Here is a 16,695-nt window from a genome sequence, read left to right on the forward strand (position 1 = left end):
CCAGATTTTATCCCCCTACAGGTTCACCCTCTAACTCTTCCACATCTTGTACTTCCTCCTGCACCTGGTCTCCACCAAAATGTCCCCACCTCCTACACCCTAATCCACCAGTCCCTTCCACTCCCTGGGGCCTGTAGTTTCCTGCAGGTTAGGTGCATCTTCTCTGACTGAAACCAGTCCCGACAGTCCTCTGTTGTATATGTGTTGGGAGCCTTATATCAGATGCAAGGTTGGTTCAATATGTGAAAATCCATTAACATAATTCACTATGTAAACAAACTCAAAGAAAAAAATCAAATGATTTTCTCCTTAGATGCAGAAAAAGCATTTGACATAATCGAACACCCCTTCATGTTAAAAGTATTGGAGAGATCAGGAATTAAAGGCCCACCCCTAAACATAATAAGCAATTTAGTACAACAGCCAATATCTAATTAAATGGAGAAATACTTGAATCAATTCCAATAAAATTAGGAACAAGGCAAGGATGTCCTCTCTCCTCATACCTATTTGATATGGTACTCAAAGTACTAGCTAGACCAGTAAGACACTCAAAAAAGGAGATCAAGGGGAAACAAATTGGCAATAAAACCCAAAAAAACAAATAGAGGTATCTATTGCAGATGCTATGATATTATACATAAACAATCCTAAAAATTCTACTACAGAACTTCTAAATCTGATAAATAGCTTCAGCAAACTGGTCAGAAATAAAATTAACTCCAATAAATCAGTAGCATACTCTTATACAAAGATAAACAGGCTGAGAAAGAAATTAGGCATACAACTCTCTTTACAATAGCCACAAATAATATATAATATCTTGGGGTAACTCTAATCAAACGAGTGAAAATCCATATGAGAAGAACTTCAAGTATCTCTAAAAAGAAATTGAAGAAGATCTCAGAAAATGGAGAAGTCTTCTATGCTTATAGATTGGCAGAATTAAATAGTAAAATATAGCCATCTTATTAAAGGCAATCTACAGATTCAACATAATCCACATCAAAATCCTAACACAATTCTTCAAAGACATGGAAACAGCAACTTTCAAATTCATCTGGAAAGGCAAAAAACCCAGAATTGCAAAACAATTCTTAACAATAAAAGAACAGCTGGGGGAATCACCATTCCTGATCTCAAGATCTACTACATTGCAATAGTGATTAAAAACTGCATGGTTTTGCTACAGAAACAGACACATTGATCAATGTAATAGAATTAAGACCCAAAAATAAAACCACACACTTACGGACACTTGATCTTTGCCAAAAATCCAAAACTGTACAATTGAAAAAATAAAGCATTGCCAATTGATGGTGCTGGTCTAACTGGATGTTTCTGTGTAGAAAAATGAAAATAGACCCATATTTGTCACCTTGCACAAAGCTCAAATCCAAGTAGATCAAGGACTTCAACATAAAACCAGTTAAACTAAATTTAATAGTAGAATATTTATTATTTTAACCATAGTTACTTGCATTTTGTCTTCCCTGAGAGGAATTTTTGGATGGCCTACAATCTTTCTCATTTTAATTTAGTGTCCTATATGCTTCACAAAATGAGGACACTCATTCAGCACCTGCTGATGTACATGAAAGTTTTCCTCTCCCTTGGTATTGTCATTTTCCTTCATAGATTTTTCATTAATATTGAGAAGGAAAATAGTTTTACAATTTTATTTCATATTGTGGCAGGGATAAAAATACTAGGCTAGGGGAAATAGCCAAAATCTCAATATGCAAACTATGAGTCCACTGTAGGGAAAATATTCAAATACAAAGATGTTTGCATTATGGTTTTTCCTTTATTTGCATAGAACAGTTTGCTCTGTGGTTCATGTTTTTTGTAAATTCCAAATCTTCATTCTTTCATCCTGCCTTTTTTTTTTATGCTATTGTAGGTAAATTCTGAAGTATTTAAAAGTTTCTTAAAATAATACAAATATTTAAATATTTAAAATTTGAGTAGAAGAAACAAAACAAACTCAATACGTTATCTTTATTTCTACTTAGAACAAAAATACAACAATTATCAAAAACATAACCCTAGCTATATTTACCTCCAATATTAATGTCCCTGTATTTGAGAACAGCATGAGAAGTGAGATCTATAGCAGTCAAATAATGATGGCCTCAAATGGCTTTCAGTTCTTTTTTTTTTCCATGAGAGTTTCTAAAGGTCCATCACCTGTTCACATACATCGTCAGAACAAATCTGTTAGATATGAAGAAAGAACTTATTCTCTAAATATATATTCATAAATATTGACTTGATAAACTGTACCTTTTTCAGAATATAAATAGGCACAAGAAGGGGCAGTGACAACTTCAAGGCAAAATGAAGTTCGTTCTGCTGCTTTCCCTCATTGGGTTCTGCTGGGCTCAATATAACCCACACACTACAGATGGGAGGACTGCTATTGTCCACCTGTTCGAGTGGCGCTGGGTTGATATTGCCAAGGAATGTGAGCGATACTTAGCTCCCAAGGGATTTGGAGGGGTGCAGGTAAGATTGCTTCACAAACTAAATTCAGAGCTTACTATGCTCTAACCAAGACTAATGACATTAGAGCACAACTTCATCTCCCACATAACTTTGCTGAGAAGGGAAAATGTTTGGTAGTTGTGGCACATTTATATTTTTGTAGAATAACAGGAGGACCCCTGCAATGTTTTATAGGTTGAGAAACACTGTCTAATTATTGATAGCATCTACAAAGTTTAGGTATGTATCATAAGCCATAATCTGGTAGTAATTATAACTTTTATGTGTAGGTCTCTCCACCCAATGAAAATATTATAATTAATAACCCACCAAGGCCTTGGTGGGAAAGATATCAACCCATCAGCTACAAAATTTGCTCGAGGTCTGGAAATGAAAATGAATTCAAAGACATGGTGACGAGGTGCAACAAAGTTGGTGTAAGTGAAGACACATTTTCTTTAAATTTATTATTTATGAAACTATTTCTCCTTTGTGTCTAGTTATTTTGTTTAAGTGGGTTTTATATTTTTTTTAATTTTACTTTACATTTTATGTGCTATTGAAGATATGGTTCTATCTTTTTGTCAGATTTTTAAATCCTTGAATATGTACACTTGATTATATGGAAGAGGAGTACTCATAATGAAAAATGTTGACTTTTAAAATTAATAAATCTTAAAATCGCCTACAGTAATCCCAAGGGCATTAATTCACATCTGAATATTAATTCATGTTCATGTGACGTCTCTTTCCAAGCACAATTCATAGGTTTTCCTCTCTATTATTATTTTAGGGAACAAATGCATGCTTGTTCTTTAATGAAGAAACATGTACCTTTCCTCTTGTCTTTAGCCAAGAAATATATAGATTAAGCTAAGTTCTTTCTCCTAGTAACCCTGTAAAATGTCCAGAACAATAGTGTCTTTTTGTCTCCATCTTTATTAAATTGGGTATTTCTTATTTACATTTCAAATGCTATTCCTTTTCCCAGTTTCCAGGCCAACATCCCTCTAACCCCCACCTCTCCCCTTATATGTGGTATGTGGTTGTTCCCCTATCCATCCTCCCCCCCATTACCGGCCTCCTCCCAAGAATCCCTTTGACTGAGGGTCCAGCCTTGGCAGGGCCAAGGGCTTCCCCTTCCACTGGTGTCCCTACTAGGCTATTCATTGCTACCTATGAGGTTAGAGCCCAGGGTCAGTTCTCGGGTAGTGGCTTAGTCCCTGGAAGCTCTGGTTGGTTGGCATTGTTATTGACATAGGGTATCAAGCTCCTTCAGCTCTTAAAGTCCTTTCTCTGATTCCTTCAACAGGAGTCCCATTCTCAGTTCAGTGGTTTGCTGCTGTCGTTTGCTATGTATTTGCTGTATTCTGGCTATGACTAACAGATATACACCCGGGTCCTGTCAGCCTGCACTTCTTTGCTTCATCCATCTTATCTAATTTGGTGGCTGTGTATGTATGGACCACATGTGGGGCAGGCTCTGAATGGCGGTTCCTTCAGTCTCTGTTCTAAACTTTGCCTCCCTTTCGCCTTCTAACAGTATTCTTGTTCCTCTTTTAAAGAAGGAGTGAGGCATCCACATTTTGGCCATCCTTCTTGAGTTTCATGTGTTCTGTGCATCTTGGGTAATTCGAGGATTTGGGCTAATATCCACTTATCAATGAGTGCATTCCATGTGTGTTTTTCTGTGATTGGGTTTCCTCACTCAGGATGATATTTTCCAGTTCCATCCATTTGCCTATGACTCTTTATATCCCCCAAAATTGAACTTTTGTTTATAGTTCTGTTAATGTCTCCTTCTCTTTGCTTAAGAACTCTATATTCTTTTCCACCTAATATGACTATAGTTGATCTTTTTTTCATAGCAGTTTCCTTTCTCACTTGACTCACTTTTCTAAAGCGAATCTACAAAGCAGCAGAGGAAGTGATTTGGAGCTTTGCTGTGAGACTGTAAGGAAACTATAGAGGTTTGAGTCCAACTGAAGTATGCACTTCTCTTTTTTAGGTCCGGATTTATGTGGATGCTGTCATTAATCACATGTGTGGTGCAGGGAATGGTGCAGGAACAAGCAGTACATGTGGAAGTTACTATAACGCTAATAACAGGGAATTCTCAGCAGTTCCCTACTCTGCTTGGGATTTTAATGATAATAAATGTGATAGAGAAGTTAATAACTACCAAGATGCTCATGAGGTAATGAAAGAAATAGTGATGGGAATAAAGAACTGTCTATGCTTATGCAAATACACAGATATTTATGAAATGCCACTGAATATTTCATTTAGATACATTTGGGGGGAAAGGTTACTAAGACAGAATTCTACAAAACAGAAAGAAAAATGTCCTATATTTCCATTACATTATTTTGTAAGGATAGACTAATGTCAATGTTAAGGTAGGAGTACTCTCCTGAACATATTTTTTGTAAAAATTAAAACCTTTGTTGTATCAATTATATACATATGATAAATGGAAAATATTAGAAATACAAATCATATACCAAAACAATCTTCAAATACAGAGTTACAGTCTCAATTTTTTAACAATGTACTTAAAATAAGCAACTTCTTGGCTTCAACTTTTGACCAATGCAAAATAAAGAAAAAGGAGGGTAGAAAAAATAAATGGAAAAGGAGATGTAGACAGAGAGGGAAAGAGATAAAGACAGAGTCAGAGATAGAGAAAGAGACAGAGAGGAAGAAGGAGGATCAGAAATTAGAATGAACTGACTAAAATGCTCACCTATTATAACCTCTGATATTCTCTATAGTTACAAGAAAATTTAAATTCTGTGTCCATATTAGAAAATCAATACATTCCATGTCCTAATCAAAACCTTTATCTTCACTATTGATAAATGTGTGAATGACTGAATGAAGAAATGTATTCTCAGGCAGAAATGACTTTTTATAAATCAATCACATTTTGCCCAACAGATCAGAAACTGTCGTCTGTCTGGCCTTCTGGATCTTGCACTCGATAAAGATTATGTTCGTACCAAGGTGGCTGATTACATGAACCATCTCATTGACATTGGTGTAGCAGGGTTCAGACTTGATGCTTCTAAACACATGTGGCCTGGCGACATAAAGGCAGTTTTGGACAAACTTCATAATCTCAATACAAAATGGTTCTCCCAAGGAAGCAGACCTTTCATTTTCCAAGAGGTAGAACAATATATAACATTTTTACAATTTTTGATAATATACTTTAATTACCTTTCCTTTTTCACTTGCTTTCCTACCTCCAAATTCTTCCATGTTTCCTTCCACATTTTCTCTCAATTCAAGTCCTCTGTTATTTACTTACTCTTATTAAATGTATATGTGCATATATATATATATATATATTACATACATGTATATGTTCTCAGACACATACCCCCCACATATATATATATGTATATATATATATCCTAAATATACCTAGCATAATTCATAGTGCTTCATATGTAAGTGATTCAGTTCAGCTATTGTTCCCCATACGCATGTGTATTCAAGGTTGACTTGGTACTGGACAACCAATTGTGTTTTTCCTTTGGGAAGACTCCCTGTTTTTAGCCTTCCTCAATTTTTCTTTAGTTCATTTCACAGGGTTTAAAGTACCATGGGACTTTTTTAAAATATCATCATTTTGTAAACTGGATAATTGATAGCAGACTTCTGTAAGCATGTAATTAACAATGTAGTTTAATAACTCAGTCATGTGTAGACTTATCATTCTGCCATTAAAAATATGAGTGTTGTTAATCAGAAAGTGCCAATATAATCTTTATCACAACATGTTTCAAGACACTTGTAACTTCATTAATCCATCTCTTTTATTCAAAAGTATCATTTTAGAAGACACAGAAATCATAATGCTCATGGTCTAAAGCCAATCTTCCAATTTAGAGTTTTGTCTCATACTCTCTGACATGAAGATGTTTAGAGCAAACAGATGAAGCTTTTGCTAAGGCACACTTTCACTTGAAGTGTACTGAAGTTGACACCTTTTTATATCTGATATCCTTAGAAACTTAATAACTTCTAATGTTAACAAGATAGCAAGTGTTACCTTATTGTGAACTAGTGAATTTTCCCTCTGGCAGTCACCCTAGAGGATAAAAATTACTCCTTTGTAATTTGGTTGATAATTTGATTTCTTTCAATATTATGACATATGGTTGATGAATAAAGTCAGAATGTATGTATGCAGAAAGCCATTAGCAACATTCAATAACAAATGTTTTCAATAATTCTAAATAATACTATCTTTCAATAATATAATTTAAAGATAAAAATAACACTTGCTCCAATGTCTTTTGTAGGTCATTGACAATGGTGGTGAGGCAGTTAAAGGTAGTGAGTACTTTGGAAATGGCCTTGTGACAGAATTCAAGTTTGGTGCAAAACTTGGCACAGTTATCCGCAAGTGGGATGGAGAGAAGATGTCTTATTTAAAGTAAATATATACCATTGCATCACCCGTTCTTTCATACATCTGTTGTCATTTGGCATCAATAAGACATATCTTCAAATATTTTAAACATGATGTTGATTATCTTTTAGGCTTATTGTTCTCTAACCGTCAATGAATCATGTTTTTTATTAGGTTCATCAATCACCTGATAGCAGGGGAAATCCAAAGTATCACTTAGTGAGCTTTTCTCATTAAGTCCTAAGAATGTTTGCTCATTGCCTATTAAAATTATTAGTATCCCAAGAATAGTTGCATTCAGAAATAATCTCAGAAATGTCACTACACTATTGAATTTCTTTATGTGACACTAGAGAATTAATTGAAAATTTCAAAATTTGTAATTTAAAACCATAGTTATAAATTTATTTTCATTCTATATTATATAATATGAATGTCTTAATTCTCATCAATAATATTAAAAAATGATTAGAAAATCTACAGAAATTTAAACAAAAGATTATACAGTAAGACCTCAATGTGGATAAAATTCCCATGTATGTTATCATAGAAAATTATATATGTGCACATCTATATATGAAAGATTTATGAAATTGCCATTTATTCACATCATTGAGGATGTCATATGTAATGTTATGGTAAGCATTGCAAAAGAATAATATTTTTTTTAATGCAGGAACTGGGGAGAAGGTTGGGGTTTTGTGCCTTCTAACAGAGCCCTTGTGTTTGTGGACAACCATGACAATCAGCGAGGACATGGTGCTGGAGGACGATCCATCCTGACATTCTGGGATGCTAGGTAGGACTACGTTCATTGCTGCTGTGGGGGTTGCATTTAATGAGAGTAAAGTATTATATACTTTGCTGTAATACTCTTTTTCAATTTTCAGAATGTATAAAATGGCAGTTGGATTTATGTTGGCTCATCCTTATGGATTCACGAGAGTAATGTCAAGTTACCGATGGGCAAGAAATTTCCAGAATGGAAAAGTAAGTCTAGGAGTTGTTTGAAGCATATTTAATACAGAAAAAAATTGGTTTTGTTTAAATTTCATGTGATGTTAGACCATGTGTGCTCATTATTAAGGGCTCATTCACTACAGTTTTCTAAAGTGAAAACTTTGAAGAAATACCTGGTAGTGAAAAACATAGTTGAAGTGATAAAATACCGAGTGAATCAGTTATGGCTGTTAAAGCCCTGACTCTTAGAGTTGATACTAAATTATGAATGTTAATACTGAAGGGAATTTCAAATTCTTTCTGCCCTTAGTAATATTAATGTCATCTTATGAATTTCATTTTCCCTGTGCAATGAGAAAGCAGCATATTTAATGGTAAACAAGGAAATTATAAGAGATATGAGTTTATGAGAATCACACAATAGTGATTTGTTGACTAAATCCATGCATGAGTTTAGTTATATGCAATTTTGATTGCTATGTGCATAACCTTAAACAATTATGAAGTTGATCTAAACAATTAGACAATCAGTTATCTAAAAACCTATGTGAAGTTTCCTTAGACTTATAGGACATATCAAATATAAAATACAAATATCACTTTTCTATAAAATCTGACAAATATTTTTAATTTCCTTTCAAGATAAGAGTCCCCCTCTTCTGTATTTAAATATATTCTCTTTTTGAAGGGGATTCATGGGTAGAATGAGATTTTTTTCCCCAGAAATATATGTAATTATTTTGCCATCATAAGATGCTCATTTAATGCCAGAATACATTATTAGCACATTTACAGGCAGAGTAGTAAGAAATCAGCTGTTACTAACTAAGAAAGTATTATATTCAAAGCATTTTCATATATGTTCTTTAATTAGTACAAAACTACCTATTTCCCTTATGTATAACTGAGACATATATAGATGTAGATTTCTCAGGTAGTAACTGGTCTGTTCTTTAATCTTAGTTTACCTGACTCTTTAATGTTCTTGTTTTAGTCATATTGAAGAGCTTTTAGTCATATTGAGCAGAAAAATAGGATGTTTGCAAATTGTTTCTGATGTTATTATGTTTTCGGAAAACCTCTGTTTGAACTAAGGTTGAGACTTTTGTGAAGGCCTATTAAAACACTGAGGTACTTACAAAAACTTTGACACTGCAGAGATATACAATTAGCATAGTGGAGTGGTTTTGGTTTTCTGTCGTATCAGGATTCAGGCAGCCACAAGCATTTAAATGATCTGATTTTTCCAATAATTAAGGATGTGAATGACTGGATGGGACCACCTAATAACAATGGAGCAACAAAGGAAGTGACCATTAATCCAGACACCACTTGTGGCAATGACTGGGTCTGTGAACATAGATGGCGTCAAGTAAGGTAAGAACGTCCCCTTCAGACCTTTCAAATAAGGAAGTTGTTTAATCTTTTATTTTAAACTGTTGAATTAAAGGGTGCCAACATTTCACCTGATCCTGTGCTTTTAGGAACATGGTTGCCTTCAGGAATGTAGTCAATGGTCAGCCTTTTGCAAACTGGTGGGATAATGGCAGCAACCAAGTGGCTTTTGGCAGAGGAAACAGAGGATTCATTGTCTTTAATAATGATGACTGGTAAGTGGACATTAATTAGGAAAGGGTTGTATAATATTACACTCCAAGATGATTATTTTCTGTTCTTTTATATTTTTCATTTGTGATAAATTTTTTGGACAATGAATTTAAGCTACAAGTAAATATTCATTACACAAAAGAAAAATGGTATTTGCTCTCCTAGTTTTCTTCTATTCGTACAATTTTGATTTTTGTGATCTTTAACCACCATGTACACTGACAGTAACATGTATTCATATATACAAACTGATTTAACACATTTTATAAAACATATAGATGGTAACCCTATATCTTATCATCATTCAAAATGTGCCATACAAATTCTGGGGAACTTTTCCCATTACCTTTGATTATAACTTATACATTAATCCATTATACTTATAGTCTTCCATTACTTGGCTATATGTTGTATATATTTTCAAAGCATATGAGTCCTTGCATTTGGCGTATGAGTTTCTTCAAGCAGTTATTTACTCTGGCTTTAAAATCTTCCTCCTTGTACTTTCACCTGAAATACTTCTATCTGAGCCTTCTTTCGTGACGCCCTCACCTGTAATACTCTAAGTCAGATACCAGGAGTGGTGTTTGTTACTGTGAGGGAAGAGGCACCATACATGGAGGTGTGAGTTTGAAGTCATCTTGATCTGCATAGTGATTTCAGTACAGCCATGGCTGGCTATGTAGAGAGACCCTGTCTCACAAACAAAACAATTCAAAATAGCATTCAGAGAATCTCTTTGGGAGACAGTTACCTGTCTCAACTCAAAGTCAGCTTTCTATTTTATCCAAACTATTTTTCTGTAACTCACATTTTACTGCCAACAACAAAATAACTGAAGTGCATATTTTTTTAACCGAATGAACACCTGGAAAGAATTTTAAAAGTAGAATCATTTCATGCAACCTCTTTTCTACTACAAATGTGTATGCATCCTTAGAAATGCTAGATTATATAAACATAGAAATATTTAATTCTAAAAATAATTCCATGTGATATCACATATTCTAAGGATCTTTGAAAAATTAATGTTATTTAAAACATTAATTAGAGTTTAAACCATCAGATGACTGACTGGAAATAATGATAGCCCTCACAAGAGGACTTTAGTGTTGAGCTTTTCTGCATTCTCTGTGTTTCTCTGTCTGTATCACTCCAGGCAATGAAACAAATAGACATTTAAAATGATGACTTTGGTATAGAGAATTTGCTTGCTCCAGCTGACACTGTCTTGGTATTGGGATTCTCTTACTAAGATCTGAGTTCCAGTGTTCCATAGCACACGGTTGGGGCACTTATTGTTCTGTAGATAATACATAATGGATTGGCCTGCATGTTTCTGTGTTACATTCCAATTAACTACTAATTGTTTTTCCCCAGGGTTTTGTCAACCACTCTACAGACTGGTCTTCCTGCTGGCACATATTGTGATGTCATTTCAGGAGATAAAGTCAATGGCAATTGCACTGGACTTAAAGTAAATGTTGGCAGTGATGGCAAAGCTCACTTCTCTATTAGTAACTCTGCTGAAGACCCATTCATTGCAATCCATGCCGACTCAAAGTTGTAAGAGTCAAATTAAAGACATGAACAAGCACACCTACTGAGTCTGTGTCTTTTTCATGAGATCCATATTATATTTTATTTCTATTTTGTTTCTTTATTAATATATGTACTGTAGTACATTGCAGGCTCATCTTTCCCCTAGATTTTATTTTTTTTGCTGTAAAAATCCTTATCAATAAACTTGATTACACTCAAATCATAAAACTTGCATAGATCATCATATAACTACATGCAAGATCTAAGCATTAGCAGAATGTCTAAATGCTTTTCCAGAATATTCGCAGATATCTGAAAGTTAAATAATGCAAAACATACTACTTTTTCTACTGTCTCCAACTGCCAAAACAACCTTTTCTGACCAAAATTTAGTAAAACATATCAATTAGACATTTTATTTCACATACATCCAGTCCTTTTTATGCTTCCCACATATATATGGAGTGGTGGTGAACTGTGAAAGACTCATGTGAGGCAATGCTGGTAAAAAATAGTGGCTCTCCACATAGCAGTTCTTTCCCCCTTCAGTAGTATATTCAGAAACACTTAGCAGGCACTATGTGCATTTGGTATTACAATAGTTTATTCTCTCCCAGTTATTATAATTTTAAATACCATGGATTTATGGGCACAACTAAATTGTGAATTGTGTCAAATTTTGATCACACAGGTATTAACTACTTCTGTCGTGGATCAGGCAAAAACCAAAAAAATGCTGTTGTAGTTAAATCATAGAGAATTTTCATCTTTCATCTTTCTCCTTTCTCCTTTCTCCCTTTGCATCCTCTTGAACTCATAGTTTCTTTTTCTTAAATTTTATTATCTATTTCTACATCCATATATATAAGTGCCTAAATAACACCTCTATTTCTCCAAACTCTTAAAAACATATATGTTTTTATGTATATGTATGATTAAATATATAATTTTATGTATGATTAATCAACATTTGTATGTATATATAATATATATTATTATATATAACATATAATATATAATATATAATATATAATATATAATATAGGTAACATATAATATATTATATATTAATATATGTATAATATAATATATTCCTAAATATATAAATAAAACATACTTTGAAATACTTTCTCTCTGTCTGTCTCTGTGTCTCTGTCTCTGTTTCTCTCTCTCTCTCTCTCTCTCTCTCTCTCTCTCTCTAACAGGATGAAAATCTTTCTCTCCAGGAGGGAAATAATTGGTTCCAGAATCTTAGCCAAACACCGAGGACCACTGAGGCTATGAATCTTAGAGAAGAACATGACACTGTCATCTTATTAGACCATCATAATTCAAAAATGTTCATAACTAGTTATCCTTATACACAAATATTTATAATTCTTACTTACCATTAAAGAAACTTTTCTTTTTTCACAAAGCATATATTTTTTAAAACAAAAGATACTTGTCTTAGGGTTCTCTAGAGTCACAGAATTTATGGGTAGTCTCTATATAGCAAGAGAATTGGTTGATGACTTACAGTCTGTCGTCCAACTCCCCAACAACAGCAGCTCTGAATGGAAGTCCAAGCATCTAGCAGGGGCTCAGTTCCACAAGGCAGACAGGCAGGCAATAAAGAGAGATTCTTCCTTCTTCCAATGTCCTTACATAAATCTCCATCAGGTGTGTCCCAGATTAAAGGTGTATACCACTACTCCTGGAGCTGGGACTTGCTCTGTCTCAGGTGTCCTTGAACTCAGAGATCTCCTTGCCTTAAACTCCTTGGATTCATGGCCATATTGCCTCAAGATCTCCATACCAAGATCCAGGTCAGAAACTTGTATCTCCCAGCCTCAAGATCAGGATCAAAGGTGAGCCTTCCAATTCTGGATTTTAGTTCATTCCAGATATAGTCAAGTTGGCAGCAAGGAATATCCATTAGAATCCACCCCTTGTAAACTTGACACAAATATCTCATATCCACGTGAAACAATAACAAGGTCATGAATATTCCTAACATGATGTAACTATTTCTTATACAGTTGTAAATGCATTTGTAAATTTACAATGGCATAATGTCCCTTGGAAACATTCTTTTAGTGTCAAAACTTAAATACAAATTGATGTTAAAGAAATTGGGAGAAAGACAATTGTATTCTTAAGAAAATAAAACAGAAGAAGAATTCATATTACTTTATAATCCTCGTTTCTGTAACTGGTTATGTGGCCTTAGCTGGTATATATAACTACCTCACTCTACTACCCATTCTGTATTTCCTCCACCCTGTATAAGCACCTCAGCAGGTCTTGGCTCTTGTCCTGGAGGAGAGACCCATACTTTCATTCCGGATGGGTCTGCATCCTTTGCCATTCTACTTGCATTGGGCTGTTGTTTTGTTCCCATTGACTTTAATCACAGGACATGATAGTACAAAGAGACACCCTAAGGGATCTCTTGCACTCCAGACATAATCCTTCTTACCTACATTGTGGAGAAGCAATCCAATTTCCCCATGGTTATATGGATCTATCACCCCTCCTAACACTGCTATTCCTTTCTTAGCCTGTTCGTTTAAGGGCATTAGAAGCCCAAAATGACCAGGGGGAATCGGAGCTTCCAGTTCAATGGAATGTTTGTTGTGGCTCCTGATATGAACATTTTCCCCCTGGAACCAAAACTTCTAGGTCAGCAGAAACTAGAGTTGTGGGGACAGGAACCAAAATATTTTCTAGAGATTCACTAGGAGAGATAGTGAGCAGAATTATTCCACTTTCCACCCCTTGTTTCCTGGACCCATGGATTCTGGCTATGCGAGAAACTGTACCATATATCAGATGCTGATTCAAAGCATATATTGCCTTCTGAAGAATTTTGTCCCAGCCCTCCATGCTTCTGCCACCTAATTGGTGGTGTAACTGTGTCTTCAAAAGGCCATTCCATCTTTCTTTATTTTTCTTTTATTTTTTTTTTCAGAGCTGGGGACCGAACCCAGGGCCTTGCTAGGCAAGCGCTCTACCACTGAGCTAAATCCCCAAACCCCCATTCCATCTTTCTATCAGACCAGCTGCTTCGGGATGATGTGGAACATGGTAAGATCAGTTAGGGTTTTACTGCTGTGAACAGATACCATGACCAATGAAAGTTTTATAAATGTCAACATTTAATTGGGGCTGGCTTACAGATTCAGTGGTTCAGTCCATTATCATCAAGGTGGAAGCATGGCAGCATCCAAGCAAGCATGGTGTTGGAGGAGCAGAGAGTTCTACATCTTCATCTGAAGGAAGCCAAGAACAGACTGACCATCCTCAGGTAGCTAGAAGGAGGGTCTCCAAGCCTAAGCCAACAGTGACACACCTCCTCCACCAAGGCCACACCTTCTAATAGTGCCACTCCCTGAGCCAAGCATATGCAAACCATCACTGTACCGTTATATAGGAAATATATAGAAAAATATAGAGATAAAAAATAAAAAAAAATGATTTTTTAAAAAAAATCCAAAATTTAATCTTAAAAAAGTTTTAATTTATTGTGTGCTGACTTACTTTACAGGGGACCATAATAATTGGAGAATAGAGGAAAAGCATTTTACCTCCCTATGTTTTGGGGAATTACAAAGAGATACCTAGATATCCCACTCTCTTTAGACACCATAGGTTAAGTAAGAACATTTATCAAGTAGACATCCATGATTTCTGCCTACAACAGTGTTCAATATAATAGACTTTAATAGTTTGTTTTTTATTTTCTTTCTAATTTAAACCAGTAAGGAAAGAATCCAGAACAATGTTTCAGCAGTTAAGAAAGCTGGCCTCTCCTTTAGAAGACCTGAGTTGATTGCCAGTGCCCATGTGACAGATCACAACTGTCGTCTGGCTACATTGGATCTGAAGCTCTCTTCTGGGATTTGTAGGTATTACTATAGGCACATGATGTCCAGTGTCCAGGCATTCATTCAGGAAATCACACATGTACACATAACAAAATAAATTATTGAAGGTCTTACAAATATAAATTATGGGAAATTATCTTAAATTATAGGAAGATATCTTAAAATAATATTCCTTGAATTATGACTTTTAAACATTTCAGTGTTTGGTATGAGTTAGTTCTAAGTCCTTTCTCTCTTCCAAGCAACCATTTCTTTCCTTCTTGTTTTATTTTGTCTTCTCAGCACTTAATTTGGCATTCTACTTTTTCTACCTGGAGGGTGGAGAAAACCTTTGTGCCAACTATGTTGGCAACCTAGAGCAAGAAATTTTGTTAGTTTTCTTTCTGATTCTTTTTTCCCTTTCTTTTCCTTTTAGTTAATTAAATAATTAATTAGTAGCATGGTAAATTAATTCATGAACCTCACAAATGTTTGGCAAAAGTTTTACACTTGAGTTAGGAATGTACAAACATCAGGGAGAAGATGATGATTTTTAATATATCAAATAGGTTACAAAAATACTCTTTCATTAAAGTTCAAGTTAGCATACAAAATAATAGTTTTCTCATAAGATTTTCATATATGTGTATCATATTATGTTCTGATTCATTCCTGTCTTCCACTCTCCTGGACCTTCTTTTCTGGTCTACTCCTTTTCCACAGTAGTCCTCTCTTAACGTTTTCATGATCTAATTATTCTAAGTGTCTCTTTCCTCACACTCTCCTACTTTAATCTTCTGCCAAATTTATCTTTCACTTAGTTAATGATCTCACTGCCCCTTTGCTCTGTGGAATCCCAATGTCAATGGGATGTATCCAAGTTACAGTAAAGGTAGATTGGAATCTGAGTTTCCAGCCTTACTGTCTCCCTCTCACCCTAGTGAAACTGGAAACACTTCCAATGTCACCCTATGGTTGCTTTTCTATGTGGGCACAGACAAAAAGAATGTAAAATGAATTATCTTATATTTTTCTTTTCCTACATTATATTAAATTATATTGATAGCTCTGATAATTAAGTTTTTAGAATTATCATTTTAGCATATAAGGAAATGGAATTCTTTGTGACATTTTTAGTCACATACACCATTAGATTTGAATTATTCTGCTCCTTTTCCCCATTTGTTCTTGATAGTCCTTGCTATCCCAATATTGCCAGCCTCCTGTCTATCTCTAAGGAGATCTTTTTCTGTTTCTACAACTCACTGATTACTCTTTCCTGCTTCTCTTTATGCCATTATCTTCCAATTCAGAACTATTTCTCTATTTCCACTGTCTGCATTCTACATTCAATAGACACAAACAAAAACATGATATTTGTAGTTTACAGTCGGACTTGTTTCAGGTAAGATAATAATATCCAGTACCATGACTTTTCATGCAAATATCATCATTTCATTACCCATTCAGAGCCTGCCCCACATGTGGCCCATACATATACAGCCACCAAACTAGATAAGATGGATGAAGCAGATGGATGAAGCAAAGAAGTACAGGTTGACAGGAACCGGATGTAGATCTCTCCTGAGAGACACACCCAGAATACAGCAAATACATAGGCGAATGCCAGCAGCAAACCACTGAACTGAGAGCGGGATCCCTGTTGAAGGAATCAGAGAAAGGACTGAAGAGCTTGAAGTGGCTCGAGACCACATGTGAACAACAGTGCCAACCAACCAGAGCTTCCAGGGACTAAGCCACTACACAAAGACTATACATGGACTGCCCCTGGGCTCCAACCTCATAGGTAGCAATGAATAGCCTAGT

At 35.0% G+C, this 16,695-nt stretch overlaps 1 protein-coding gene across 3 annotated transcripts; it reads left to right on the forward strand.

Annotated features, from left to right (window-relative positions):
* Positions 1 to 2,340: 2,340 nt before the first annotated feature.
* Positions 2,341 to 11,048, forward strand: LOC116895350 (pancreatic alpha-amylase-like). Of its 3 annotated transcripts, none has more exons than XM_032896649.1 (10): positions 2,341 to 2,508; positions 2,778 to 2,924; positions 4,496 to 4,684; positions 5,428 to 5,658; positions 6,801 to 6,934; positions 7,587 to 7,709; positions 7,801 to 7,900; positions 9,129 to 9,247; positions 9,355 to 9,480; positions 10,859 to 11,048. In XM_032896649.1, the coding sequence occupies exons 1-10, from the start codon at positions 2,341 to 2,343 to the stop codon at positions 11,046 to 11,048; spliced, it is 1,527 nt and encodes a 508-aa protein (XP_032752540.1). The 3 variants fall into 3 exon arrangements, with proteins under 3 accessions (XP_032752540.1, XP_032752541.1, XP_032752542.1); XM_032896650.1 differs by having other exon boundaries at positions 5,428 to 5,493; XM_032896651.1 differs by lacking the exon at positions 5,428 to 5,658.
* Positions 11,049 to 16,695: the final 5,647 nt, after the last annotated feature.

Source organism: Rattus rattus, chromosome 3, assembly GCF_011064425.1.
Source record: "Rattus rattus isolate New Zealand chromosome 3, Rrattus_CSIRO_v1, whole genome shotgun sequence".
NCBI lineage: Eukaryota > Metazoa > Chordata > Mammalia > Rodentia > Muridae > Rattus > Rattus rattus.